The sequence below is a fragment of the Eschrichtius robustus genome, chromosome X, assembly GCF_028021215.1.
Source record: "Eschrichtius robustus isolate mEscRob2 chromosome X, mEscRob2.pri, whole genome shotgun sequence".
Taxonomy (NCBI): Eukaryota; Metazoa; Chordata; class Mammalia; order Artiodactyla; family Eschrichtiidae; genus Eschrichtius; species Eschrichtius robustus.
In genome coordinates this window covers 134,452,878-134,477,239 of record NC_090845.1, presented here as the reverse complement: position 1 = coordinate 134,477,239, position 24,362 = coordinate 134,452,878, and the positions used below count along the sequence as shown (strand labels likewise).

Here is a 24,362-nt window from a genome sequence, read left to right as displayed (position 1 = left end):
TCTTCCAGCTCCAGCTTGGAAACGAAGAGGAGAAAGGGGCCCCTGATGCGGGCCCAGGCTTGAGCAACAGCCAGGAGCTGGACAGTGGGGTGGGCCGGACGGATGAGAGCACGCGCAACGAGGAGAGCTCCGAGCACGACCTGCTGGGGGACGAGCCCCTGAGTACCGCCAACACGCCCGGGCCCCTGCGCAAGTTTGGCCTGCAAGGGGACGCCCTGCAGAGCCGCGACTTCCACTTTAGCATGGACTCCCTGCTGGCCGAGGGCGCGGGGCTGGGTGGCGTCGACGTGCCGGGCCTCACGGATGAGGAGTACGAGCGCTACCGCGAGCTGCTGGAGATCAAGTGCCACCTGGAGAATGGCAACCCCCTGGGCCTCCTCTTTCCCCGGGCTGCCGGCGGCAACGGCGCCCTGGATGTCAACCGCAACGAGAGCGTGGGCCACGAGATGGCTGTGCTGGAGGAGGAGCTGCGGCACCTGGAGTTCAAGTGCCGCAACATCCTGCGGGCGCAGAAGATGCAACAGCTGCGTGAGCGCTGCATGAAGGCCTGGCTGCTGGAGGAGGAGAGCCTCTACGACCTGGGGGCCGGCGAGCCCAAGAAGCACGAGCTGTCTGACATCTCCGAGCTGCCTGAGAAGTCGGACAAGGACAGCACCAGCGCCTACAACACGGGTGAGAGCTGCCGCAGCACCCCGCTGCTGGCGGAGCCCCTGCCCGAGAGCCCCCTGAGGCGGGCGACCGCCGGGGGCAACTCCAACCTGAACCGGACCCCCTCCGGACACCCTGTCGCCGCCCACCCCAAGGCTGCCCCTCCGCAGGGGAGTCCCGCCAAGTTCCGATCCCTCTCCCGGGATCCCGAGGTGGGCCGGAGACAGCGCTCGGAGGAGCGGGTCCGCCGCGGCCCCAAGACGGGGGTGACCCTGGAGCACGTGGGCCCCGAAGGCAGCCCTTACCTGTCGCGGCGCCACCGCGGCCAGGGCCAGGAGGGCGAGCGCTACCACAGCTGCGTGCAGCTGGCCCCGCCGCGCGGTCTGGAAGAGCTGGGCCACGGCGCCTTGAGTTTGGCCAGTGGCCCTCGGGTGGGTGGGGCGGCGGCGGCGGCGGCCACCGAAGCGCCCCGCATGGAGTGGAAGGTCAAGGTGCGCAGCGACGGGACCCGCTACGTGGCCAAGCGGCCGGTGCGGGACCGCCTCCTGAAAGCCCGGGCCCTGAAGATCCGGGAGGAGCGCAGCGGCATGACCACCGACGACGACGCGGTGAGCGAGATGAAGATGGGCCGCTACTGGAGCAAGGAGGAGCGGAAGCAGCACCTGCTCCGGGCCCGGGAGCAGCGGAGGCGGCGCGAGTTCATGCTGCAGAGCCGCCTCGAGTGCCTGAGGGAGCAGAGCGGCGACAGCAGGGCTGAGCTCAACATCATCGCGCTGAGCCACCGCAAAACCATGAAGAAGCGGAGCAAGAAGATCCTGGACAACTGGATCACCATCCAGGAGATGCTGGCCCACGGCACGCGCTCGGCCGACGGGAAGCGCGTCTACAACCCTCTGCTCTCCGTCACCACCGTCTGAGCCCGGCTGTGCTCCAGGGCACGGGTCCTCCGCCCTGGCCCAGGGCCACTGAGCCTGCCGGGACCCCGTCTTCTGCTCTCCCGTAGAATCTAGCGTGTGTCTGCGTGTGCGCGTGGGACTCTGTTACCAGACAGAAGCCCCTGAAGGAGGAGGGATGCTTCTCTCCATCGGTGACTTCCTTCTCCCCAAGTACAGCGACCACATCAACAGCTGGCCTGGGGGCAGACCCTTATCGGTCCCCCCTTCAGCCGTAGGCGTGTGTGTGTGAGACACGAGCCCAGACACATGTACGCACGCAGACACACGCACTTCCCTGCAGAGCGCTCTCAGCGCGGGCACTTGGGGACAGGGAAGTCAGCTGAAAAGAAGACTGTCCTAAGCACAAGAGAATGTCCGTTACTTGTAGACAAAGGCAACCCTGATTTTTGTGGCTCTTTTCCTTTTCTGTGCTTGCCAATTGTTGTTTTCTTGGTTTGTTTGTTTTGTGGACCTGCTCTGAGGGCTGGCAGCTCCTTCAGGCAGCCTGACAGAGGTGGAATCCCCGAGTGATACCTGGGAAGGAGGGGGGTGGGGGGAAGCAAGGGAGGGGGATGGGGGGAGGGGAGGTGGGGGAATGAAGGCAAGAATGGGAAGCAGCTTTGCAGGTGGTCTCCGCTCTGAGGTGTGGGGACCGGGAGCTTCCGATGTGGCTTGCCAGGCTCACCTTGGAGGTCACCTCCTTCCCCGGCGACTGCGGGGACTGAAGGGTCAGTGCCCGTCCAAGAAGAAGGAAGCGAGCCCAGGGCTGTGCCAGACGCCTTCTGGAGCTCGGCTTCTCTCCTGAGTGGTGTGAGGGGTCCAGAAGCCAAGTCCCATGAGTAGCAGCAGACCTTGGTGACACGACCCACGCAGAGCTAGGGAGCGGCCTGGAGCTGAGTGACAGGCGGGCCCTGCCAGGTGGGCTGACTGGGGAGAAGATGCCCTGCGCCCCACTTTGCCAGTGTGGGCCGGGCAGCCCTCAGGGACCTGTGCATTAGTGAGAGCTGGCCTCGGGGCACTTCCGGCTCAGAGAGCCTCAGATGGAAGGCTGACAGGCTGCCCACCCCCGCCCCCTGCCGGCATCGTGAGAATAAAGCAAGCTGCCTTCGAGGGTGACTCCTGGCCTCCTCGTGTTCATTCTCCAGCACCGGGGGCTGGCGTGGGGCCGGGCGGGTCAGGGGAAAGCTGAGCAACAGCAAGGTGTTCTCAAGTCAGCCTCCAGCACCCTGGGAGGAGGGACAGAGCCACCAGAGTCATTTCAGAGGTCTGCCACGGCCACAAGGGTGGTGCCCAGGTGCAGGAAGGATGGCAGAGACATGTCTCAGGACTGGCGGCTGGGCCTGGAGCTGGCACGTGCGTGAGGCCAACACCCCTGCTCTGGTCAGAGTCCTAGAGTAGTGGTTCCACCCTCTCCCGGCCCTGCAGCTCAGGGAGCGCCCTAGCGGGGGCAAGGGCCAACAGGCTTCTGGAAGGCACAAGCTTCCTTCCCTGTTTGGGGACCGCACAGTGCCCAGCCCTCAGAAGATGCAGAGAAGTGTCTTTTGACCAGATGAGTACCAGGTGGCTGCGGGAACTCCGAGGTTCCATTCAGCACAGCAAACCACTGGGCATCTGCTCAGTGCCAGGAACACTGCTAAGTCCTGGCTGGGGCCAAGGCCCCAAAGACAGCAACTCCAGGGGTATCGTCTGCACGGTGAGCCCTTGAGTAGGCGCTCAGTCTCCTGAAAAGACACAGGACGCTGCCAGCACATTAAGTGGGTGAGGATACATTTAAAAATTCTCTTGAAAGAGCAATGTAGACCTCTTGTTAATTTTGCTAATTTGATGAGATTGGCACGAGCAAGAAACCTGAGCCTGTGTTCCCAGAAGCGGAGTGCCATGCTGTCTGAACAGCTGGGAGGGAAGACCCAGCATGTCTCACAGAACACCGGTGGCTTCAAGGGAGGAAAGGGCTTGTTGATGAAAAGGGGCAAACACGAGACACCACCTTCCTCTTACCCCTCAGAGGCCTCTGGAGCTGGGGGCTAGGAACATCAACTCGTGACCAGCCCCGTTCCTGGGGAGGGGGCACTCCATACAGGCCCCTGTGAAGGATGGGGTTCCGAGGACCCAGCCCATCGCAGGAAACTGGCTGGAGTTGGAGACTAAGGCCACCTGTTCCCTGAGCATCCCTCTCTGGCTGCTGGGGGCTCACTTTGATGGCTCTAGAGGTACCTCACTTTTGCTCCGGGGTGGGGGCCAGGACAGGCCCGGAACCTGGGGTCCCCTCGCCACGTGAAAGCTGGTGCTGGGGCTTGGCTCTCACTGGCTCTGGGAAATGTGACACCAGGAGATCTGGAAGCCCTTGGCAACCGGCGCACTGGACCAGTGACAGCACTGGGCCAGTGACTTAACTGGGTGGAGTGGTGGAGCTGGGATCAAAAAGAGCCGCTGCGCGGCCAACAGCTGCCACTTTGCCCCTACAAGGAGGAGGAGCAGAGCTCGGCCAGCAGGCGCCCCCTGAGCGCCGCCGGCCCTGTCTGGAACACGGAAGGCGCCTCAGCCAGCAGCTCTCGCCTGGCCTGGCCCTCAGGGGCCCCGTGGTTCCTGTCGTGCCCGTTTGGGGAGCGAGGACGGGGCTCTTCCGTGGAGCCTCCCTATTCCTGCCAGTCACCCCATGCTGACCCGCTTCACGTGGACCGAGGCTGTGGGGCAGGGAACAGCTGGCGTCCCCTAGCCCGGAGGAGGTCCCTCCACACTCCCGTGGAGGACAAAGCCCAGAGGAGACCCCCGCCCACTCACGTAGGCTTTGGGCCTCCTTTTTGGGTGCAGCCTCGCTGGAGGCTTGTTATTCACACAGCTGTGTGTCTTTGGTAACAGCTGATGGACGCTGATCCCAATGACCCCTCACCGACATCCTGGAGGAAGCCAGGTCACAGCTGAGCGAAGCCGTGCAGCTGGGAAAGGGCTCCCCCGGGACGTGCATGCAGCCCCTTTGAACCCTGGGCCCCCACCTCTCCAGCCGTGGGCGGTAGCAGGGAAAGTGGGCTGGCGGGAGGGCTGCGGGTCGACGTGGAGCACGGAGCCTGCACAGGGACGCCCGCCCGCCCGCTGTCTCGAGACCATCAGGCGCTCAGAGAGAGGGCTCGCTAGGAGGGGAGGTACACAGCCGAACGGGAAAGGGCCAACGATGGCTCCTCGGAGGCTTGGGGCTCCGGGTCCCCTCTGTGCCTCTCTCCGTGCCCCACCTGACACCACGAGGTGAGAGCATCCTGGGAGGCACCACGCTGGAGCGGAGAGCTTGGAAGGGCCACCACCCCCCCACCCCCCGCCCCCCGCCAGCTACCTGGAGTACTAGCTGCGACCGCATAAGCTCCACAGGGACGCTCGCAGCGTCCCCCAGGAAAAGCACAGGAAGTACTTCAGTGTGTGGCTCCTGCCCAGGGTTCCAAACACGGGAGCCCTTCCGAAGGCCAGGAGGGGCTGTGGCTACGTGCGCCGCTGACTGCTGGGTTTCGGGGAAGCTCCCCACGCCACTTGCCCTGGGCAGTTGCCCTCAAAACGGCAGGTGGTCAGAGGGCCCTTCCCTAAGCGGGCCCAGGCAGGCTGGGCGAGGGCAGGAGAACAAGGCCACTCTTTGCCAGCAGACTGGGCGGCGGAGGGGAGAGACAGCCCCGTGCCCCGCCTGGAACCACGCAGGCAACGCTGGGAGACGGTGGGCACTGGCTATTAGGTCCCGAAGGCTTCACAGGGGGCTGAGAAGGGAGCGCTAACAACGGCCAAGAGTAAAGCAACGTACACAAGGAGGAAGGGGACCTCCAGACCTGCCCCCACTCAGTGCCTGTGCCGTCTAGGCAGGCGGAGGGATGCCGGTCACCCAGCTCTGCCCGTGTGTGCGACACAGCCCTGGTGCTTGGGATAGCTGGTAACTGTTTATTGAAAGAAGCAAGGGGGGTGGGGGGCATCACCCTCAGGCCTGGATGTGGCTCTTGGCGCTGAAGGCCAGGTAGTAGATCACTAGGCCAATGGCGGCGGCCAGTACCTCGGTGGAGACCCAGGGCCCGTTCCAGGTGCCCTGCAAGAAAGGAGACCAAAGTCATTCTCGGGGCAGGGACGGGTGAGAAGGCCAGCCACGCCAGCCACCCTCCTTCTGGGGCGCGAAGACACACCGGTCAACTTGGCTCAGCCCCCAGCTCTCCCTAAAGGGCGAGGCTTGCCACCTGCTTCCTCCTTCCCCTGTGTCGGGCCAGCCCCTGCCGGCCACTCACCCGATGGTCCACGCTGACTGTGAACAGAGGTGGGATGATGGAAATGTCCTCGTTATTCCTCTGCGCCTGTGAGGGAGGTGCTGGGGTCAGGGGGCGATGCTGGGTGGGGTGGGAGAGGCAGGAACACCGGCCAGAGCCGTGGAAGGAGAGAAGCGGGAGAAGGAGTGACACGGAAGGCACAGGGCCAGGTTGGGTGGGTGAGCAGGAAGTCGCCCGCCGGCCATCCTGCTCCAAGTCAGAGAGGGGACCGCAGGGTGGAGACAGCTGGGGCAGTGGGCTATGCCCTCCCTACTGCAGGCCTGGGTGGCCTTCGGGGACACTCACCTTCCTCAGGAGGCTGTAGGACTCCTCGTCAAAGAATCTGACCTCGTAGGTGCCTGCGTGGGCGCTCTTGTGGTCTAGGCTCCAGGACACCTGGGTGGGGTGTGTTCGGCAGGGGGTGGGCAGTGCACATGGCGCCACGGCCAGCGCATCGAGTTCAAGGACCCCAGCCCTGCTGGCCCGGCCTTCAAGCCACGCCCGCGCAAGTGACCACCACGGCATCCCTTACCTGGTATCGGCCTACGTCCTGGCCCCGGGTAACAGGAAACTGTTTTCCACTGACATCAGCATAAAGAGCCATGTTCTGGGGGAGGGGACAAAAGGAGAGTCACCTTCTCCCCTCTGGCTGCCGGTGAGGCCCCGCTCTGCCGCCCGCAGTAGCACCCTTGGCCTGTGGGTAAGGAGGCCGCCGGGCACAGCCGGGGACTGCGGTGTGTCTGGCGGGGGTACCGCGCGGGAACCACGGAGGCCAGCCTGCCACGACTCTGCCACCGTCTCTCCACGTGTGTCTCCCTCCTTGGAGGCCACATCTCCCCTGTGGCCCGGCCTCCCTAACCCACAGCAAGCCTGTTAACTGAACAGGGGCGGGATGAGTGAAGGGCTCGTTTCTCCTCTGAGCCTGGAAGCGGGTATCGCGGTCGTGGACACCCAATGAGCTGCCTACGGAAGACTGTACCTAAGAAGGCCCAACTTCCTTCCTTCTCTGGGCCTTTAGGTTGCAGGGGCTGAGGCCAGGGCTGCTTGGTCTTGAAATGACGAAACACACGTGGACACACGCTCCGGCAAAGAGCAACCAGTAAAGGGACGCAGGAGCCTGGGGGCTGAGCCTGGCTGTCTCCCTTCACGCGTACACTCTTTCCACACGCAGCAAGGTGTCTGTCTGTATCACCGCACATAGATGCAGCAGAGCAGGCAGGTGAGGGGGAATGTTCTTTAAATATCCGCTAGAATCTGGCCTGGCTGTGCCCTGATCTCTTCTACACCTGGGAATCAAAACCCTGATTCTCCCTGTCCACACGGACCCCCAGGTCTGACCCCATCCACTGCCAGTGAGGGCCCAAGGTCTCAGGCTCACTGCTCACCTCTCGCCCCCGCGCCCTCCTGGCTGAACCCCCGCTGCCTCACCTGGACCCTGTTCTTGCAAGTCAGGGAGATCTCCACGATGAAGACAGTCTCAGTAGAAATGACAGCATCCGAGGTGGTATAGTAAGAAGGGGTGATCTGGGGCTCCACACAGGCCTCTGCTGCGGAGAGGCAGAGATGAACGGCTAAGGCCTGGCTTGTGCTTGCTGGTTAGGGGCAGAAGGGACCACCCTAACCCCACTTCCCAGAGCTCATCAGCTGAGAACACAAAGGGCCCTTTGGACCCTGCCAGGTGGGGTCTGGGAGACAGATCCAAATGATCATTCAGAAGTACAGTGGCAAAGAGGGGTGGGATGGCCTTGAAGGAAGGCAGGGGAAGGGAGATGGGAAGGCTCTGTACAGGTGGAACCTCAACGTACAGGCAGAAGAACAGGTGAGTGTGTGTGGGTGGGGTCGGGGGCGTGCTGCATGAATTCACTGCACAACTCGAGGCTGTGCCTGGACCTGCAGACAAGGAAGCCATGCAATGGTTTAGGGACGCAGCCTGCCCTGCAGCACCCCAGAAGCCCATGGGGGGCCAGGCTGACCTCAATTCAGAGCCATGCATGGCTCTGAACAGTTTACTGAAGGCATCCTCTGCAGACACAAAGCATGGAGCTGCCGGCAACCTACGGGGGCTTTTGATATGAAGGAAAGGGTCTCTGCCCCAGACAGTTGAGAGAAGGCCACGACTGGCCCCAGCGTTTCCGGAGGGAAAGAAATGGCAGAGGGTCTGGGTCCATAAGCATAACTTGTCCCCTTGAACAGGGCTGCACTGAGAAAAAGGATAAAGGGAAGGAAAGGTGCCACCTAAATCACAAGGCGCCAACTGCTCTCCAAATGTGGTGTCCGGCAGGGCCATGACTTAGGCTGAGGCAGTCAGAGGAGGCTGTGGGACTGGAATGGCGGGAGGAAGATGCCTGGGAACATGGGTGGGAGGTGGTTCTCAGGAGCCACATCCCCCAGATCCTTCCACGCTCTGCTAGACTTGACCTTTTGCCTATGGACACGGGGGAGCACAGAGGGGTTTGATAGTTAGGTCTGTCCTTTCCAGGCATCACTGGCTATAGCGTGGGGGAGTTCCTGAGGAGCAGGTGAGCAGGGTGCAGGCGGGGAGGCCAGTTAGGCTGGTGAAACACTGCAGGCATCAAGGGCGCTGGCCTGAAGTAGGGCAGGTGAAGTGAATGCACTGAAAGTGGCCCTGACGCAGTCCAGACCCCCAGGCCCGGGGTGGGCTCCTGCAAGGACCTCCTCCTAAACAAACTTCTGGACTCCAGTCTGAGCTCAATCCTGCCACTAAGTGTTAACAACCTCTCAAGAGTGTGAAGCCATCTGACTCCGCTGAAAAACCCTATAAGGATATGGCAAGGCCTCAAGGGGAACAAATCAACCGCCTGATCTAGGCACTCTAGGCCCACTCATCTTTCCCTCTTCAGTGCCTTTCTAACTCGCCCGCACTCCGGGTCCCTCTGCCTGGACCGTCCCTGCTCCCTCTCTTCCTGGGGAGGCCTGGCCCCACCGCACCGGGCCAGGGGCTCCTCTCCACCGGCCCAGTTTCTCGCTCCGATCGCCCTGCGCTGCAGAGCTTTGCTCCTGTCCGACCCCCCCTCCGGGACCGGGAGCTCCTGGAGTGGCAGCAGGGACATGTGTCATTTTTCCTGCTGGAGCTGGGGCCAGGCGCACGGGAGAGGCTTTGGGACTCTTCCTCGCGGGAGCAGACGGGGGACAGACTAGGCTGTTTCTCCCAGCAGCCCGGCTGCTTGGTAAACGTGTGTGGTGCAGGAGCGCGTGGTGGCCTCGGCTGCCGCGACCAGAGACCACCTGCCTCTCTGAGGAAGAAAGCCCAGACCCCCGCTTCGCCCGCACCCCTCCTCCCCCCACGCACCACCAGTCGTGGGTGAGAGGCTCGCCAGAAACGAGCTCCGGCCAGGCCGCTACCTGAGCAGCAGGAGAGGCCGGACAGCAGGAGTAGCGCCAGGGCGCCGAGAGATGCCAGCGCCGCCATCGCCTCTTCTCTGCCGAGGGAAAAAGAGAGCGACTCCCCTGAACACGAGGAGCAGACGAGGAAGCGCGACGCGTAAGCGGCCGCAGCAGCCAATCAAGGGCCGGCGGGCCGGGCGGGCCTGTGACGTCGCCGGCGGCACTGACGTGTCCCCTCCCCGGACCAGGGGCCCAGCTGGCCGCCCTCCCCCCAATATGGCGATGGCGGCGGCGGCTGCGGCGGCGGCGGCGGCGGCGGCGGCGGCGGCGCTCTCGGCGCCGGAAGAGGGCGTGAGAACCGGCGCCGCCGTGTGCGTGCGCACTGCGGGACCACGCCCCCTCCCGGGACTTCGCGCCCCGCCGAACTCTCGCGAGAGCGCCATCTGCGAGTCGGAAACCTGCGGCAGTTCTCACTTTCCATCATGGCGCTGAAGGTGGCGACGATCGCGGGCGGCGCTGTGAAGGCAGTGCTCAGGCCGGCCCTCCTCTGCCGTCCTTGGGAGGTGAGAAACAGGAGCGGGCCACGGGAACAGCCGCGGCGCTCGCTGAGGGGTGCTTGCACCTCGCCGGGGTTAGGCCGGCGGCCGCCGCTCTCGGAGCGTCCTGGGGCCCGATTGGCTGCGGGTCCCGTGAGGGGAGGGGAGAGTGCTGCGGGCCAGGGTTGATTGGCCACCTTCGCTGTCAGTGAAGGGGTTAGCCAAAGTTGATTCTGGTCTGGCTTCTCAGGGGTCTGCATCTTGTGGTGGGGGAGCTCCCGACGGGCGGGGAGAGTGGACCCCGGGGGGCAATGTCACCTCCCTAGTGTCCTTGTGGGAAACCCCCCTCCAAGGCGGTCACGTGGCCGGCCCGCCTTGCTCTTGCCCTCTTGGGGATCGGTTCCTGGCCGCCCTTCCTCTTCAGGTTTCCCTCTTGTGGACCGCTTTGCCACCTCTCCCAGTGGAGGTGGCGAATCGGACTTTGCCGGTGCCCCAGAGCCGCAGGCGCCTGGAATGGGAAGGAGCTAGGATTCCTGAAGCTGGCGGGTTGGGAGGCCTCGAGGGCTTTGCTTCCGTTGTTCTCTGTTTAGGATATTGGTTATTCAGGTCTGATTCCTCTCTCTTGACACGCTTGAATGAGGATAATTTAGTCCCTGGGTGGGTTGGAAGCCATCTGAAGAGTCATCGAGTCAGGACTGGCCCTGAGGGACGAGAGGTCTGATCTCTCTGGGCTCCAGTTTCTCCTCTGTCTCAAAGGATCCACCCAACTCTGACCTTCCAGAACTCTGTGACTTTGCTGACACTACTTGTGGACATGTCTTCGGCCATGCTTCCCCCCTCTGATCCCTGGGGAAGACTGCCCTGTAACAGCTTCTGGTTTATGAAATTATGTTTAAAATGCTGACTTCTCCCACTTGCTCACCAGAGGCTTTCCAGAGGTCGCTGGCAGCTAGGCTCTTGCAGGATCTTGGTGGGGACATCTATGTCCTCCCTGACTTCCCCTGTGTGTGTGCTTGTGTCCATATTGGGGCAGGGATAGGGGGCAGTGAAAGGTTGCTAGCTGGGCAATGCCTTGCCCTGAGACTGGTTGTCCTGGGTATGGGAACCTTTAGAGATGAAGCCCAGATCTTTGGTCCCGCTAATGGGGACCTCGTGTGAAAACATGCAGCCACCATTGGTACTTGATCCAACAGAAACATGCTGAAGAGAGAAACCTCGCTAAGATGTGGAGCACGGGCGCCCTTAGGCTGGGACACGTACCATTCTGGACTCCTTTCTTTCTGTGGCACTATCAAAGGACGAGGGTAACAATCCACCTTCCTGCTTGATGAACAAGCTGGAGACCAATGCATATATCCCATCCTGCCTCATACTGGGCTCCTTTGATAGGTAGCTTCACAGAAGCTTTGTAACCTCTTGAAGGAAGGTGCCTGAATATGTCCAGAGCAAGGTCAGGGAAGTCACTATCCTGAGAGCTCTCCGGGTCTTTGGCCAAAGCTGGATGGAACATTTAGCATTGGGACCAGGTGAGAGAGAGGTGCAGCCCTGGTGGTAGTGATGGGGTCCAGGGTCTGGTGGGGTGGGGTTGCGCAGATGCAGAGCCAGGCCTGATGTGAGCACTGGCTCACCGGCACGGCCAGGTTACCTGCCGGGTGCCAGTAGACCTCAGAGGGCTGAAACCCAGGAGGAGTTACTGCTCGGAGCTGTAGGGGTCAGCCCAGCATCCCCTCACTGGCCAGCAGCCTTGAACACTGGCCTGAGGGGCTGGTGGGGTAAAGGGGGGGGCGTATGCTTTTGCACAGCCCCGTGTGCCCTTTTAGCGACTGAACAGCTTGCATACCTCTTCTTGCTTAATGTTTCCAGCAGTCAGATGAAGTAGGCACCTCTATTCTGTGGATTTCAGGTAAGGGTGGGAAGCTCAGCAAGGTTAAGCTATTTGCCACCAAGAGTAGTAGATGGATGATCTGGACCGAGGTCTCCCTAGCCTCAAAGCCCGTCATATCTTCCTTCACTTTCTGATATGCTCATTCATTCAGTAAATGTTTTTTGTGTCCCAGCTCTGGACCAGGCATTCTGCTTGGTCTTGGGGTGACAGTAGGGGCTCAGACGGACATGGTGTCCACTCTCAGGGGCTTAGGGGTAGGAAAGGGAGCACAGCAGCGATAACCTAGGGAGATTGTGGTTGGGGGGAAGGGAGTGGGGTGGGTAGGGCTTTGGGAGCCCGGGGGGACCAACAGCTCAGCAGCCTTAGGGCATCAGGGAAGGCTTCCTGGAGGAAAGGCAGTCTCAATACAAGCACCATCCACAAGTTTGTATTGAGAGCCCACAGATAAGATGAAGCCGGATACTGACAGTTGCTAGAAGGAAAACAGAAAAGCCCCCAGTCTGTGTCAGGCTGCAGCCCCGGGGGCCCCATAGATCATCAGAAGCCCCCAGGGCCTCTTGTCTATTAGTCATCCGCTTCCTAACCCCTGTGCTGCCGGAGCTCTGTGCAAGTGGGAGCCTTGTGAATACCAGCCAGGGAGACCCAGGTGGGGCGGTCAGCCTCTGCTTGAGCGTCTAGACTGCTAGCAGGAAGGCATGGCTCTTTGGAAAATGGCCACAGTGACTCTGCCATCGGCTGGAACGATCTGCTGCTGCCCCAGCAGGCAAGTGGCAGGGCATTCCCAAGCGAGAAGGAGGACCTTGGCCCTGCCCCTGTCTCTGGATTGAAGGGCACCCAGGTGGGGCACAACAGGGAGGAAAGTGTGTGGGCCTGTAGCCCCGCTGCGGTGGGAGCTGGGACATGGGCTTCTTCTTCCAGGAAAGTGTGGGGACTCCAGATAGGTCACTCTGAGCACCTGTCCCATTTGGCTCGGGTGGCTTTTGCTCTGAAGCTGTCAGGCGTGGCACCGATGTGACCAAGCGCGGCTGTTTCAAGTGGGGGGTGGGGTGGGGACATCTGTCATCCGTGTAGGCCACGAAGCAGTTTTGCAATCCTTCATGAAAGCCTTCCGAAAGATTGGCATCTGCCGTTCTGAAAATGGTTGCGTTTTTCGATTTCTGATTCTAGAGGGCTGTTCCCCGTGGGGCGAACAGTGCTTATCTCTGGGTGGACGGGGGGCTGGGTGCTGTCTTCTTCCTTCTGATCTTCGTGTTCTGTCCATATGCTGCTTTTGTAATAAGGAAACATGATTGTTAAAATGATGTAAATGACGGTCGTGGTGGCCCAGTGGTTTGTTATCACGATTTCCCTATTGTACTACGTTTGGCGTGCCAACTTTTCCAAGTTACAGACATCACTGAGCAGGAATAATTGGCTGAAGAAGACCAGAAACAACAAAAGGTGGGGAGGGGGATGTAAACATTTTTTAAAAAACTGACCAGGGACCTGAAGGAGGTGTAAAGGGTTGTAACGACCCTCCGCGGTGCTCCGACGGGCCGGTCTGTGTGCTGCTGTGCGCTAGACAGTGGTGCACGGCTGAGGCGCAGGGCGTGTCTGGGCGTGGTGAGGACGCTCGCCTTCCCTGCCAGGAGCTTGGCTGGCCCTTGCCAAATTGGCTTTCTGGGCTAGACAGCAACCACTGGCATCTGGGTTCTCTTTGCCAGGTTCTAGGTGCCCACGAAGCCCCCCGGAGGAACTTCTCAGTAAGTACCCACCCGAGTGTGTGCACGCACGTGCGTGTGTTGATGTTCACGTGTGCCCGTCTGTGGGCGTGCAGAGGCACGTGTGTACAGGTGCATGCAGACGCATTCACAGGCAGGCGTGGGTGCAGAGGTGTGTGTGTGCGTGTGCGCGTGCACGCGTGTGTGGCGTGCCTCTTGGCTCCCTGCCCTTCTGTGTCTCTCCCCCTGAGGTGCAGTCTCCAGAGCTCGCCCACCCCTTCTCCCCTGAACCGTGCTAGACAGCGCCCCAGGGAAACGGCCCCATTCCCCAGCAAAGCCTTGTTCCTCCAACCTTGGCTGATCTGTGTCTCCTTCCTTCCGGTCCCGCCTCTAGCAACAAACAATTGTGAGTGTTCTTCTCATCCGCCTGTTAGGTGGGGCTTTTAGTTGCTTTGGGGTTGACCCGAGTCCAGGCGGGGACGGGGCCTGCTTCTGCTGTTGTCCTCGTGACCCAGGAGCGCCCCCCGCCGTGAGCAGCCCTGTCTGGGGTGGGCGGGGCAGGGTGTAGGGGTGTGGTACCCCAAGCTGGCACCTCCCGGTGGGCCTTCCCACTGGGTCAGTGCTGGAGGGAGGCAGGGAACTGAAGGCCTCCCCGTCCTTCTAGCCCCCGTCGGCTAAGTATGGTGGGCGGCACACGGTCACCATGATCCCAGGGGACGGCATCGGGCCAGAGCTCATGTTGCACGTCAAGTCTGTGTTCAGGTACAGAGCCCCTGGGCCCAGCCAGGGGGACCCGGAGAACTTTGTGCCAAGAGGGGCAGTGAGCCAGTGGTGGGAGGCCTTTGGTCCCCGTGTCTGCGATCCTGCCAGGCCGGCCCGAGCACGGGGAGGGTGGAACCGGGCCCACTAACAGTGTTGTGGAGTGTAAGTGCACGCCTGTCAGCTGGCGCAGGTGGGCTCAGTCTCCCCTCAGCCAGAGCCAGGGCACGGTGGGCAGCAGCAGGGGAGAGGCCTCTGCACCCAGTGGTCCGGGCAGGCTTCCCGGACGGAGGCCTGGGGCCGCCGCCCTGACCCTGCTCTGCCCCAGGCATGCGTGTGTGCCTGTGGACTTCGAAGAGGTGCACGTGAGCTCCAACGCCGACGAGGAGGACATCCGAAACGCCATCATGGCCATCCGGCGGAACCGCGTGGCGCTGAAGGGTGAGCTCGGGGGCCAGGATGGGGCACCGCACGTGATTCCTTTCACCTCCAAGCTGACACTTGTCCCTGGGGCCCCATTGATGCTGCGATTCTTGAGATCTCGGTGGCACTAGGCTCTGCGGGAGCCTGTCCAGGGATGGGCTCCCTTCCACCCCCTTCTTCCCTCCTGAGGCAGCCCTCTCTGCTGGAGTCAGCTTTGACCCTCAGAGTCTTTCTTCACAAACCAGATGTCACAGAGATGTAGTTCTAACCCTCTGCCTGCTGCCTTGGTTCCAGTTGGCACAGCTGTGGATGTTACAGATGGGAGCTTTACCCTTTCTGAGTTTGCCTTGGTTTGGCCCAGGTCCTTAAACTGTTTCCATCACTCATTCTGCAAACTTTAGACCATTACCTGCTCTGTGTGAGGAGTGAGTGAGCAAAGGTGAACCCGGCTAGAGCCCCAGGCCCTGGCAGTCACGTGGAGGGGCAGCCATGTCAACTACAGGGTGCCCAAGGCACTCTGGGTGAAGGAAGTCCAGGCAGGGTGTGAGTTGGAGGGCCGGCGGCCCTGGGGGCCCTGAGAAAGCCCTCCTCTACTCGGCACCCTCTGACTGCCTTCTCTCAGCAGCTGCTGGCCCTCTGGGTGCCCTGGTCCCAGCCAAGGTGAAGCTGTGGTCTTTTCCAGGCAACCCCTGCCTGCCTCTGAGCTGGAGCTCTTGTGCTTCCTCGACGCAGGGCCTGGCACTAACCCTGGCCAAGGTCCCCTTGCTGGTGCCAGCCTAGCCACCAGCCTGTTAGTAAGCAAGAGTGGTCACTTTCTGTCCAGCTAGACCCTGGCCTTGCCATTCCCCACCCAGGGTCTAGCAAGACCTTCTGGCCAGATGCCAACCCTTGTTCATTCATTCATTCGTTCAGTATTTATCGAGTGCATGCTACGTGCCAGGAGCCCATCAGTGAACCAAACGCACAGACACACGTGCCCCTCTGCCCCCATGGGGCTTATGCTGCAAGTTACGCTAGAGTGTTCCATGAAACACTTCTGCCGCCGGAAGCTGTTGTGTTCTCCTGTTGGAGTCACCCTTGGCACACATCCCCTGGGTCAGAAAGGGGAATATGGTGGTACAGCTGAGCCTGGGGCGCCCTCTCCAGCTTGCTGGTCTTGTTTCTGTCCTGCAGGCAATATTGAAACAAACCATAACCTGCCGCCATCCCACAAATCCCGAAACAACATCCTTCGGTGAGAGCCAAGTGCACGGGGTGGGGGCTTGGCGGGGGTGGGAGTGCCAGCAGAGAGACATTGCACTTGCCGGCTGCTTCTCCCTCTGTGCCCCTAGCACCAGCCTGGACCTCTACGCCAACGTCATCCACTGTAAGAGCCTGCCGGGAGTGGTGACGCGGCACAGGGACATAGATATCCTCATCGTCCGGGAGAACACGGAGGGCGAGTACAGCAGCCTGGAGCACGAGGTGGGGGCGTGTTGCCGGGCACGAGCTCGGCTAGGGCGGTGGTCAGGAAGGCCGTGCCCGAGGGGAACCTCGTGCTAGAGGGCAGGCTCAGACAGGATGTGGGCCTCTTTTCCCTCGTCCCCTTCTCAGAGTGTGGCAGGAGTGGTGGAGAGCCTGAAGATCATCACCGAGGCCAAGTCCCTGCGCATTGCTGAGTATGCCTTCAAACTGGCCCAGGAGAGTGGGCGCAAGAAAGTGACGGCTGTACACAAGGCCAACATCATGTATGCCCCCCACCTCGCCCCTCCGCGCTGCTGCCTAGGCCTGCTCTCTGGGACTCGGGGCCCGCGACTACGCCCTGTTGCCCGTTTCCCAGCTGTGGCCTCACCGCAGTGCACACCTAGGGGAGGTGGAACGGGATTCTGCCCGTCCTGCAGACGGCACCGGTTGTAGTTTAGAACCCAGCCTTCTGTGGCGTCTGCGCGCGCCGTCCCTCCGGCTGACGGTTGCAGTGGCCAAGCTGGTGTCCTGCGTCCCCCTTAGGAAACTGGGCGATGGGCTCTTCCTCCAGTGCTGCAGGGCGGTGGCAGCCCGTTACCCCCAGATCACCTTCGAGAATATGATCGTGGACAACACCACCATGCAGGTAGTTCGGCTGCCATGCTGCGCGGCCCCTGCGCTGGGCTCCCGGGGCTGCCCATGCTCCAGGTGCCGGCTGTCCCCTCCTTGCCCCACAGCTGGTGTCCCGGCCCCAGCAGTTCGACGTCATGGTGATGCCCAATCTCTACGGCAACATCGTCAACAACGTCTGTGCGGGGTTGGTTGGGGGCCCCGGCCTCGTAGCGGGGGCCAACTACGGCCACGTGTATGCTGTGTTTGAGACGGTGAGTGCCACCAGCAGTGCCAGGGCCACTGGCTTTTGTGCACTATAGCTCACATACTTCCTAGGTCACCCATTCAAAGTGTACGATTTATTGGTTTCTGAGATAACCAGAGTTGTGCAACCATCCCCACTCTCTAATTCCAGAATGTTTTCATCACCCCCAAAAGAAATCTTGTACTTGTGGCTGTCACTCTCTGTTCCCCTTCCCAGCCCCTGGCACCGAAGTCATCTGCTTTCTGTCTCTGGATTTGCCTGTTCTGGACGCTTTACACAAATGCAGTCTACGCTCGACGTTCTTGTGTTTCCCAGCCCCCTCCTTTTCGTCTCGCCTCTTCCAGGCTACAAGGAACACAGGCAAGAGTATCGCCAACAGGAACATCGCCAACCCCACGGCTACGCTGCTGGCAAGTTGCATGATGCTCGACCACCTCAAGTAAGTGGCCTCTCGATGCCGGGCCGTTGGCCCCCGGCCCGCGCCCAAGGCCGCGAGGACCGAAGTCTGCTCTTCTTCCTCAGGCTCCACTCGTACGCCACCTCCATCCGCAAGGCCGTCTTGGCATCCATGGACAATGAAAACGTGAGGCTCCCCCCACCTGCCTCCTGTCCAACTCCCACCCCAGCCCCGGTTGAGCTGATAGGACGACTGAGGGGCTGGAAATGGTGACCCGGCACTTTGTGCTGCCCCCAAGGTGGGGGTTGTACCAGGCAGAGTGGGCCTTTGGGGCCTTACCTGGTGTTACTGCCCTCCTGGTGGTGCTCCCAGCCCCTGCAGGCCACGGGGCACTGTGGGCAGCCCCGGGCTGCCTGCAGGCTAGGGCTCCGGTATTGGCCGGGCCCCGCTGTGTGCCCAAGCTTGCCCGTCTCCCGCAGATGCACACCCCAGACATCGGGGGCCAGGGCACCACGTCAGAGGCCATCCAGGACATCATCCGCCGCATCCGCGTCATCAACGGCCGGGCCGTGGAGGCCTAGGCCGTCCCCGGGACCGTCTCGGCCCACCCTTTAGATCCCCTTCGCGCCCTCAGCACCCTAATTGGCTCGGTGGGTGGACCCAGAATAAACCCACTTCTGCCCTAGCCCTTGGCCGCGTGCTTCTGTCACTCCAGGACGCTGGTGTTTCAGTCACACTTTATTAAGAAAACAGGCAGCGCGCTTCCCATTCAGAGGGCCCTCTGCGAGGGTTGGGGGCAGAACGAATTCTGAAAGGCAGGCCTGGCCCTGGTACCTGTCTGCCCTGCCGAGGGCGGTGTGAGAAAGCTCGCACTCAGCAGGGTGGGTGGGGCGGTCCCGCAGTGGGGCGGAGCTGTCCTGCTTTCCGTGAAGGCACTGAGGGCTGGGGGTCGGGGGCAGCCAGGACCGCCCCAAGCTGCCCAAAGCACCAGCCGGGCCTAGGGATTGAGCCAAGGGTGCTGGAGGCAGTCGGCCGCGCTGGCCCGCTTTTCGGGGATGTACTCCATCATGGGCAGCAGGAAGGCGCTGAACTGCGTGGCCTGCTCCAGGGGCCACTCGTACTTCTCCATGAGCACCTCGTACAGGCCCCAGTGCTTGAGGTTGTGGATGTGCCGCAGCTCTCCTGGGGGCAGGCCGGTGGGCCTTAGGTCAGGCTCCACCAGGGAGGACTCCGATCTGGGACCCCTTGCTCCCCCTATTTCAGAGCCCAAGGTCCCTGCCCCGCCCCCTACATCCAGGCGGCCTGAGCCCGCTCAGCCCCACCTCTCCGGTTGAAGAACTCCCGGGAATAGCGGCCCGAGAGGGCAAAGGCAGGGGGCATGTCTCCCAGCAGCTCCACGATGTGGGCGATGTGGTCTGTGAATAGACAGGCGGCTGGGAGGAAGCCGGGCGGCCGGGGGACCCCGAGGCCGAGCCCAGGGCCTGCCTCCCCCTACCCTCGTCGCGACTGTAGTCTTCTCCAGAGTGTGGCTCGAACAGGTAGTCGCCAGTGGCCAGCTCGAAGGCCTGGAAGGGGGAGAGGGTGAGGCTGCGGCACGGGGGCCAGCCCTGGGCGGGGGCAGCCCAAACGGATGTACCATGCACGCCGTGCTCCAGATGTCGGCCGGGGGCCCGTACTCGGCGCCGATCAGCACCTCCACGGCCCGGTACTGCCGCGTCTGGATGTCCTCGGTGAAGTGCTTGTGCTGCAGGCAAGGGGAGCCCTGGGGAGGAGCTGGGGCCGTGGCTGGCCTGCCCTCACTGGCCCCCCTCTCGTCTCCCGCCTCCTCTGGGCCGTGCACCCGAGGAGCGCAGTGGGGCTCGCTGAGCCTCAGCGTCCCCAGGCGTCCCGAGGGTCTGGCCAGACGAGCTGAGGCTGAGGCCGGCCGCTTCCCTGTGGCTCCCCACCCCCTGCCATGGACCCGGGTCTGCTGACCAGGCAGGGCCGGTGCTGGTTTCGGCTCAGCCCTGGGACTGCGGCCTGAGGCAGACACAGGGAGGGGTCTGGTCGAGCGGGTTGCTCGGTGAGCCCTGGGGACAGGCCTGTGCCGCCTCCTTCATAGCAGCGTGCCCTCTCATACCACCCAGCAGGCGTTGCCCAGGTCTGCGATCTTGATCTTGATCTTGTCTGCATTTTGGGGCTCTAGGGGGTTCACCAGGAGGTTGGAGGCACCAAATGGTGCTGGGGAAGCAAGAGAAGGGAGAGAGACTGAGCTGGCCCGGACCTGCCCTGCCCGGCCCCGCCCGCCTGCTGCCTGCCGCTGCCTGACTTACTGCTGGGTGACAGGAGGCCCCCGGTCTCTCGCTGGTTGGACGAGCCTGAGAGGATGGAGCACGAGGCGGGGGAGAAGAGGGAGCCCGAGAAGCCTGAGGTCTGGGAGCTGGGGCTGAGGCTGCGGTTGCCCCCGGGGGCAGGGGAGGAGGAGGCCGGGGAGGGGCCGGCTCCGGCCCCCCCAGGGTGGCAGCCAGAAGAGGAGGTGGAGCCGCTGCCCCCCTCTAGTCTTGAGCCAGAGTCTGGGGAGACGGGCGGAGGTGGTGTGTGAGCAGACGCCGCTGCGGCACGTGCCAGGCGGCCCTGCGCCCCCCTGGCCCCTCACCCTCGGCCTGGGCCGCCGCCTCCATGGCCTCCAGCCTCTGCAGGTCCCGAAGCCGCTCCTCCAGCAGCCGCTTCTGCTGTTTCCGTTTGCGCCTCATCTTCTTCCTCTTGTTTTTGGACAGCTTACCGGTCTGCCGTTAGAGCCCGGGTCACTCCGGCGTGCCCGTCACCCGTCCCCTGAGCAGCCCGAGCCTCTGCCCGTGGCCTGCGGGCCCGGGGGCTCCAGGGACACCAGACGTGGCACCGCCCCCTGTCTCCCGTCCTGCCCGCCACTCCCCAGAGCTTGAGGTTGGGGAGGAACCAGCAGGCCTGCCTGTGGGTGCCAGCCTCCCCTAGGGGCAGCTCCGGCCCCTCCCAGCCTCGGACGCAGTGTCCTTCCACTGAGGCGGGGGCGAGCCCAGCAGCCACCCAGGGCAGTTTGGGGCACGTGGCCCACTCTGCGTGTCATCCGCATCCAGGCCACCCAGCCTCTTGGAAATGCCACTGCAGGAGTGCTGGGGAGGGTGGAGAGGCAGGGAAGGGGTGGAACCAGAGAGGCTGAGAAAGGTGAGGCCCAGGAAGAGGGGCGCCCCCACTTACCAAGACCTCCTGGGGGGCAGTGCTGACTGGGGGGTGGGGCAGGCAGAGCATGGAGTGGCAGAAAGGAACGGAGACTCAGGCAGGGGCTGAGGCCTGCGGGCCCCGCCCCGCCCCGCCCCACGCAGGCTCTTGGTACCTGTGGACCGGGATGGGGGCGGGGCCCCTGACTGCTGCCACTCTGTGGCCTCAGCAGCCAGGCGCCTGATGTAGGCATCACCCACACACAGCAGGATGTTCTCAGGCTTGATGTCTGTGTGGATGATCTTGCACTTGGTGTGGAGGTAATCCAGGCCGTGCAGCACCTGGGGAGAGCCACTCCTGAACTCCGCCGGCCCTGCCCAGGCCGCCTCGCAGTGCTCTTCGTGCCGGACGCGCGGCGCTCACCTGCCTCACGCGCGACGCTCACCTGCCTCACGCGCGGCGCTCACCTGCCTCACGATGCTCTTCACGCAGGGCACGGGCAGGCCCTGGTAGTTGGACTTGATGATCCACTTGAGGAGCTGGTGGCCTAGGACCTCCAATACCATGCACACGTCTTGGGCCGGGAGTGAAGGGCAGTCAGTGGGCAAGCAGCTGGGGCACAGGCCCTGCCCACCCTCAGCTGGGGCGGGGGAGCAACGAGCCTCAGGCAGTGCAGAGCTGGGTCTGGGAGGTCCCGGTGTTGCCACCATCCTGCTGTCATAGTGTCCCTGTCACTCTTAGGTGTGCCAGTTGGGACAGTACCTTCTGTGGTCACCCTAGGGAGAGGGCACTGGAGGAATAGACAGGTTTCTCAGCCCGTCCCCAGTCCTATGCCCAAGTCTGCCAAAGAGCCTACGGAAAGTCTGCCAAAGAGCCCCCCGAAAGGGAAGGCACTGCCACGGAAGTGGGCCCTCCCACTTGGGGGTAACCCAGCAACGCCTGTGGATAGCCTGTGCCAACCTGGTTATCCGCTCCCTGCCCCCCACACAGAAACACAAATCCCCAAAGTGGTGATGGGGGTATTTTGCAGTGTCACTGGAAGGGATAAACCCCCATCGTGCAGATCAGCAAACTGAGGTCCTAGGAGCTGGGAAGGCATAAGCCAGCTGGCCCCTGTGCTGCCACACTGCTTGCTCAGCCTACAAAGGATACGGACTCCATTAACCCCTGAGATCCTGAAGTCGTCGATGAGCTGGACAATGGTTTCTCTTTTGGGGTCACTGGGGTCACTGTCTCGGACCTGGAGCAAAAGCCAAGGGGCCACAGACGGCTCCAACCTGCCCCTCGCCAGCTGCTCCCTGGGTGGCTCCTCTGGGGTGGGGGCCCCCCTCCCGCTCCAGCTGGGCCCCGCTGGAAGAAAGGCTGCCGGCCCGCCCTGCCCGCTCCTCGGGTCCTCCCACTCCGCGGAGCCAGCTGGAGCCTGCCCCTCCGGGAGCCCCGCCCCCCACCCCCCCCCACCCCCGCCCGCGGAGCCCCGGCAGGCCTTGCACCCACATTGCCAGGCCCTGGGCGGCTCCTGGGGCGCTGGGAGCGGGTAGGGGAGGCGCCTCACACATTTCAGGAGCTTGATCTCATCCACAGCTGTCTCCGTGTAATGCCCTGCGCTCTTCACCACTTTGAGGGCCACGAAGCGCTTGCGCCTGCAACACCGAGACCCGCGTCGGCTGCCAGCACCGGCCAGACCCACGGGGCCATCGCCGTGGCCTCAACGGTGCCCGAGGGCAGGACCCCAGCTGGCGTTGGGCCTCGGGGGGTGGAGGGGGCACTCACTGGATGTCCCAGCAGAGCCAGACGGTGGAGAAGTGGCCCCAGCCCAGCTTGCGCACCACGTGGTACCGCCCATTGAACAGGTCCCCGATCTTCACGGGGTAGTAGCCACCTGGGGAAGGGAGCCCGGAGGGCACGGTGGGGGTGCTGCCTTCCCCCGTGCCCCGGGACAGCCCAGCCCCACCGGCGCCCTGGCCCACGTGGGCCGGCTCGGCCCCCTCCTCCCGGAGGCGCCGCGGCCAGGCCTCACCCTTGCAGTAGTCCTTGGGGTCCTCCTGCTCCTCGTCGTCGGAGCCCAGCAGCCCCTGCAGTATCCGTGGTGCCGGCACGGCGGGGGCCGGTTCGGAGCCTGAGGACTCGGGCCCGCAGGAGGCCTGTGAGCTGTGGGTGGGGTGGGCGGCAGTGAGCGCGCGAGGCGCCAGGGGCCCCGGGCGCCCAGGCCGAGCCCTACCTGCTGCTGCTGCCGCCACTGGCCCCGCCGCCGCCCACCGCGCTGGTGCTCATCCCGGCAGCGCTGCCCGCGGCTCCGGCGCCCCGGGCGGCTGCTTCTGTGGGGCCCGGCCGCGGCCTGCGCATTTATAGCCTCGGCCGGCCGCTGATCTCACCCGCCTTTATAAATAGCCTCCCAGCTGCTCGGCTGTGGGCAAGGTATGCAGCGGGGAGGGGGCGGCGACGGCGGCCTTGGAGGGCCCGGCCCCCAGGACGAGCCCCCCCGCCCCCCCAGGGCTGGCAGAGGGCACCGCTCCAGGGACACGGTGTGACACAGCCTCCACAGTGAGCTCCCTCGCACCCCAGGGCCAAGGGGGACACCCACGCTGGGATGTGATGACCCGGGCCCCAGGCTAAGCCCCTGCGCCTCGGGGCTGGCAGAGGGGGCCGTTGAGTGGGCACGTGGCGGTGACCTGGTCCTCAGGCTGAATCCCTGTGCTCCAGAGCCCGCTGAGGGGCACAGCCACGCAAGGGCACTGTGGGCATGGCAGGCCGGGCTTTCACCCCTTCTCACATGCCCCAGGGTGCCGGCGACGCTCTGGGAACATTCTCTGGCTTCCTGCTTGGCCCTTGGGGGAGCCTTCCCAGAGGCGATCCCTGCCATTCCCACGGGTACCTCATTCCCTGCCCCCTCTCAGCTGGGTTCCCGCTTTTCCGATGGGTCCTTGATCCCCAAGACAGGCTGGAGCCCTCCTGTCCCTCAGTGTAGTGTCGCTGGGGGCCCTGGCCAGGCAAAGGTCAGGGGCGTGAGCTGCGGGCAGCTCTTCCCACCAGAGGTGCCAGGCCTGAGTGACAGCCTGGGGACTGCCCGCCTGGGACTCGAGTGCTGCACGGTCTCTCCCGGCTCCCTGCGGCCCAGCCCTGCCTTGCTCACTGGCTCCAACACGTGGACGTGTCCACGTAGGAGGCGAAGGGAGCGGTCCTTCCCGGCCCCGCCCTCAGGGGTCCTCACGTGGGAAGCAAGTAAGCCCACAGCTCTAGTGGGCTAGTGGCAGAGATGTCCGGGTCAGGCAGAGAGCCCTCGGAGCTTGTGACCTTGGGACCCCATCCAAGGGACCAGGAAGAAGAATCAGGTCCCCAGAAAGGGGGTGGGCGGGGAAGCCTCCAGGGAGGCAGCAGGACGGGCTGGAGACCTCTGTGGCTGGCGTGGGTGGGGAAGACGAGGGGAGGCCTTGGGCGGCCAAGGAGCCCCCCGAGCCTGTGGGCACTAGTGTGGGGTTCCGGCAGAGACCGGTGGGCACTTTGGCTCTTTAGAAAGAACACTGGCTGCTCCCAGGAGGGAATGGGGGGCGAAGAGGGGAGCAAGGAGGTCAGCTGGGGACTGTCAGAGAGCCAGAAGGAAGCAGAGGGGGCCTGGCAGTGATTGGGGACACTTGGTTCTACGTCCCTGTGCCAAGGAAAGGACTGGGAGGATGGGGTGGGCATAGATGGGGGCGGGAGGGCAGGGGCACCTTTCCCGCAGGGGTCAGGGGAGGGAGGAGAGCAAGCCCTCGGAGTCCTCTTTTTCTCAGGTAGCAGAAGTCGTAGCCGTGGGCCAAGGGGAGCGCTGTGCTGAGGCACTGAAGAGACTCACAGGGGAAGGTGGGGCTGGGCATTGGGCTTCTTCTAAAAAGACATTTTTATTTCCAACAAGTGATGCCCCAGCAAGCACATAAATACAGTGGGGAAGGGGGAGGGGGAAAGGATGGCTATAAGTTAGAAGCCCAGGCGGGGAAGGAG

At 63.2% G+C, this 24,362-nt stretch overlaps 4 protein-coding genes across 11 annotated transcripts in view; 2 read left to right on the top strand and 2 right to left on the bottom strand.

Moving 5' to 3' along the window:
- PDZD4 (PDZ domain containing 4) overlaps nucleotides 1-1,565 on the top strand; it is a 28,717-nt gene extending 27,152 nt beyond the window's left edge. For all 3 annotated transcript variants that reach the window (XM_068533169.1, XM_068533168.1, XM_068533167.1), the window contains one exon: nucleotides 15-1,565. In XM_068533169.1, coding sequence (XP_068389270.1) covers nucleotides 15-1,565 — 1,551 coding nt within the window. The remainder of the gene's footprint in view (nucleotides 1-14) is intronic.
- A 3,916-nt stretch (nucleotides 1,566-5,481) lies between these two features.
- SSR4 (signal sequence receptor subunit 4) lies at nucleotides 5,482-9,391 on the bottom strand. 2 transcript variants are annotated; one of them, XM_068533982.1, is made up of 6 exons: nucleotides 9,212-9,391; nucleotides 7,277-7,395; nucleotides 6,381-6,455; nucleotides 6,155-6,244; nucleotides 5,831-5,896; nucleotides 5,482-5,637 (listed from the first exon to the last, which is right to left on the bottom strand). In XM_068533982.1, the coding sequence occupies exons 1-6, from the start codon at nucleotides 9,276-9,278 to the stop codon at nucleotides 5,533-5,535; spliced, it is 522 nt and encodes a 173-aa protein (XP_068390083.1). In that variant the 5' UTR covers nucleotides 9,279-9,391; the 3' UTR covers nucleotides 5,482-5,532. The 2 variants fall into 2 exon arrangements, with proteins under 2 accessions (XP_068390083.1, XP_068390084.1); XM_068533983.1 differs by having other exon boundaries at nucleotides 7,277-7,392; nucleotides 9,212-9,341.
- Nucleotides 9,392-9,620: 229 nt separating this feature from the next.
- Nucleotides 9,621-17,898, top strand: IDH3G (isocitrate dehydrogenase (NAD(+)) 3 non-catalytic subunit gamma). Of its 2 annotated transcripts, XM_068533559.1 has the most exons (12): nucleotides 9,621-9,756; nucleotides 13,318-13,356; nucleotides 13,979-14,076; nucleotides 14,402-14,514; nucleotides 15,670-15,730; nucleotides 15,828-15,960; nucleotides 16,090-16,223; nucleotides 16,483-16,585; nucleotides 16,677-16,823; nucleotides 17,161-17,255; nucleotides 17,339-17,399; nucleotides 17,693-17,898. In XM_068533559.1, exons 1-12 carry the CDS (start codon nucleotides 9,676-9,678, stop codon nucleotides 17,792-17,794), a joined length of 1,167 nt encoding a protein of 388 aa, XP_068389660.1. In that variant the 5' UTR covers nucleotides 9,621-9,675; the 3' UTR covers nucleotides 17,795-17,898. The 2 variants fall into 2 exon arrangements, with proteins under 2 accessions (XP_068389660.1, XP_068389661.1); XM_068533560.1 differs by lacking the exons at nucleotides 9,621-9,756; nucleotides 13,318-13,356 and adding an exon at nucleotides 13,605-13,720.
- A 40-nt stretch (nucleotides 17,899-17,938) lies between these two features.
- SRPK3 (SRSF protein kinase 3) lies at nucleotides 17,939-22,685 on the bottom strand. 4 transcript variants are annotated; one of them, XM_068532854.1, is made up of 15 exons: nucleotides 22,606-22,685; nucleotides 22,405-22,535; nucleotides 22,158-22,266; nucleotides 21,940-22,027; nucleotides 21,540-21,627; nucleotides 20,855-20,961; nucleotides 20,563-20,728; nucleotides 20,427-20,452; nucleotides 19,849-19,978; nucleotides 19,526-19,765; nucleotides 19,333-19,433; nucleotides 18,850-18,957; nucleotides 18,709-18,778; nucleotides 18,536-18,628; nucleotides 18,097-18,395 (listed from the first exon to the last, which is right to left on the bottom strand). In XM_068532854.1, the coding sequence occupies exons 1-15, from the start codon at nucleotides 22,656-22,658 to the stop codon at nucleotides 18,211-18,213; spliced, it is 1,695 nt and encodes a 564-aa protein (XP_068388955.1). In that variant the 5' UTR covers nucleotides 22,659-22,685; the 3' UTR covers nucleotides 18,097-18,210. The 4 variants fall into 4 exon arrangements, with proteins under 4 accessions (XP_068388953.1, XP_068388956.1, XP_068388955.1 ...); XM_068532852.1 differs by lacking the exon at nucleotides 19,333-19,433 and having other exon boundaries at nucleotides 17,939-18,395; XM_068532853.1 differs by having other exon boundaries at nucleotides 18,188-18,395; nucleotides 18,536-18,778.
- Between the last annotated feature and the right edge of the window lie 1,677 nt (nucleotides 22,686-24,362).

Bases quoted from the DNA above. Each gene is read 5' to 3' on its own strand.
- SSR4 (XM_068533982.1), bottom strand. From the start codon at position 9,278: ATGGCGGCGCTGGCATCTCTCGGCGCCCTGGCGCTACTCCTGCTGTCC. The intron at 7,396-9,211 runs GTAGCGGCCTGG...GCCTCTCCGCAG, and splicing joins CGGCCTCTCCTGCTGCTCAG to CAGAGGCCTGTGTGGAGCCC. The intron at 6,456-7,276 runs GTGAGGCAGCGG...CCCCTCCCCCAG, and splicing joins CTTGCAAGAACAGGGTCCAG to AACATGGCTCTTTATGCTGA.
- IDH3G (XM_068533559.1), top strand. From the start codon at position 9,676: ATGGCGCTGAAGGTGGCGACGATCGCGGGCGGCGCTGTGAAGGCAGTG. The intron at 15,961-16,089 runs GTGGGGGCGTGT...TCCCCTTCTCAG, and splicing joins ACAGCAGCCTGGAGCACGAG to AGTGTGGCAGGAGTGGTGGA. The intron at 16,224-16,482 runs GTATGCCCCCCA...CGTCCCCCTTAG, and splicing joins GTACACAAGGCCAACATCAT to GAAACTGGGCGATGGGCTCT.
- SRPK3 (XM_068532852.1), bottom strand. From the start codon at position 22,658: ATGAGCACCAGCGCGGTGGGCGGCGGCGGGGCCAGTGGCGGCAGCAGC. The intron at 22,536-22,605 runs GTAGGGCTCGGC...CCCCACCCACAG, and splicing joins AGTGGCGGCAGCAGCAGCAG to CTCACAGGCCTCCTGCGGGC. The intron at 21,628-21,939 runs GTGAGGCGCCTC...CTTTTGCTCCAG, and splicing joins AGATCAAGCTCCTGAAATGT to GTCCGAGACAGTGACCCCAG.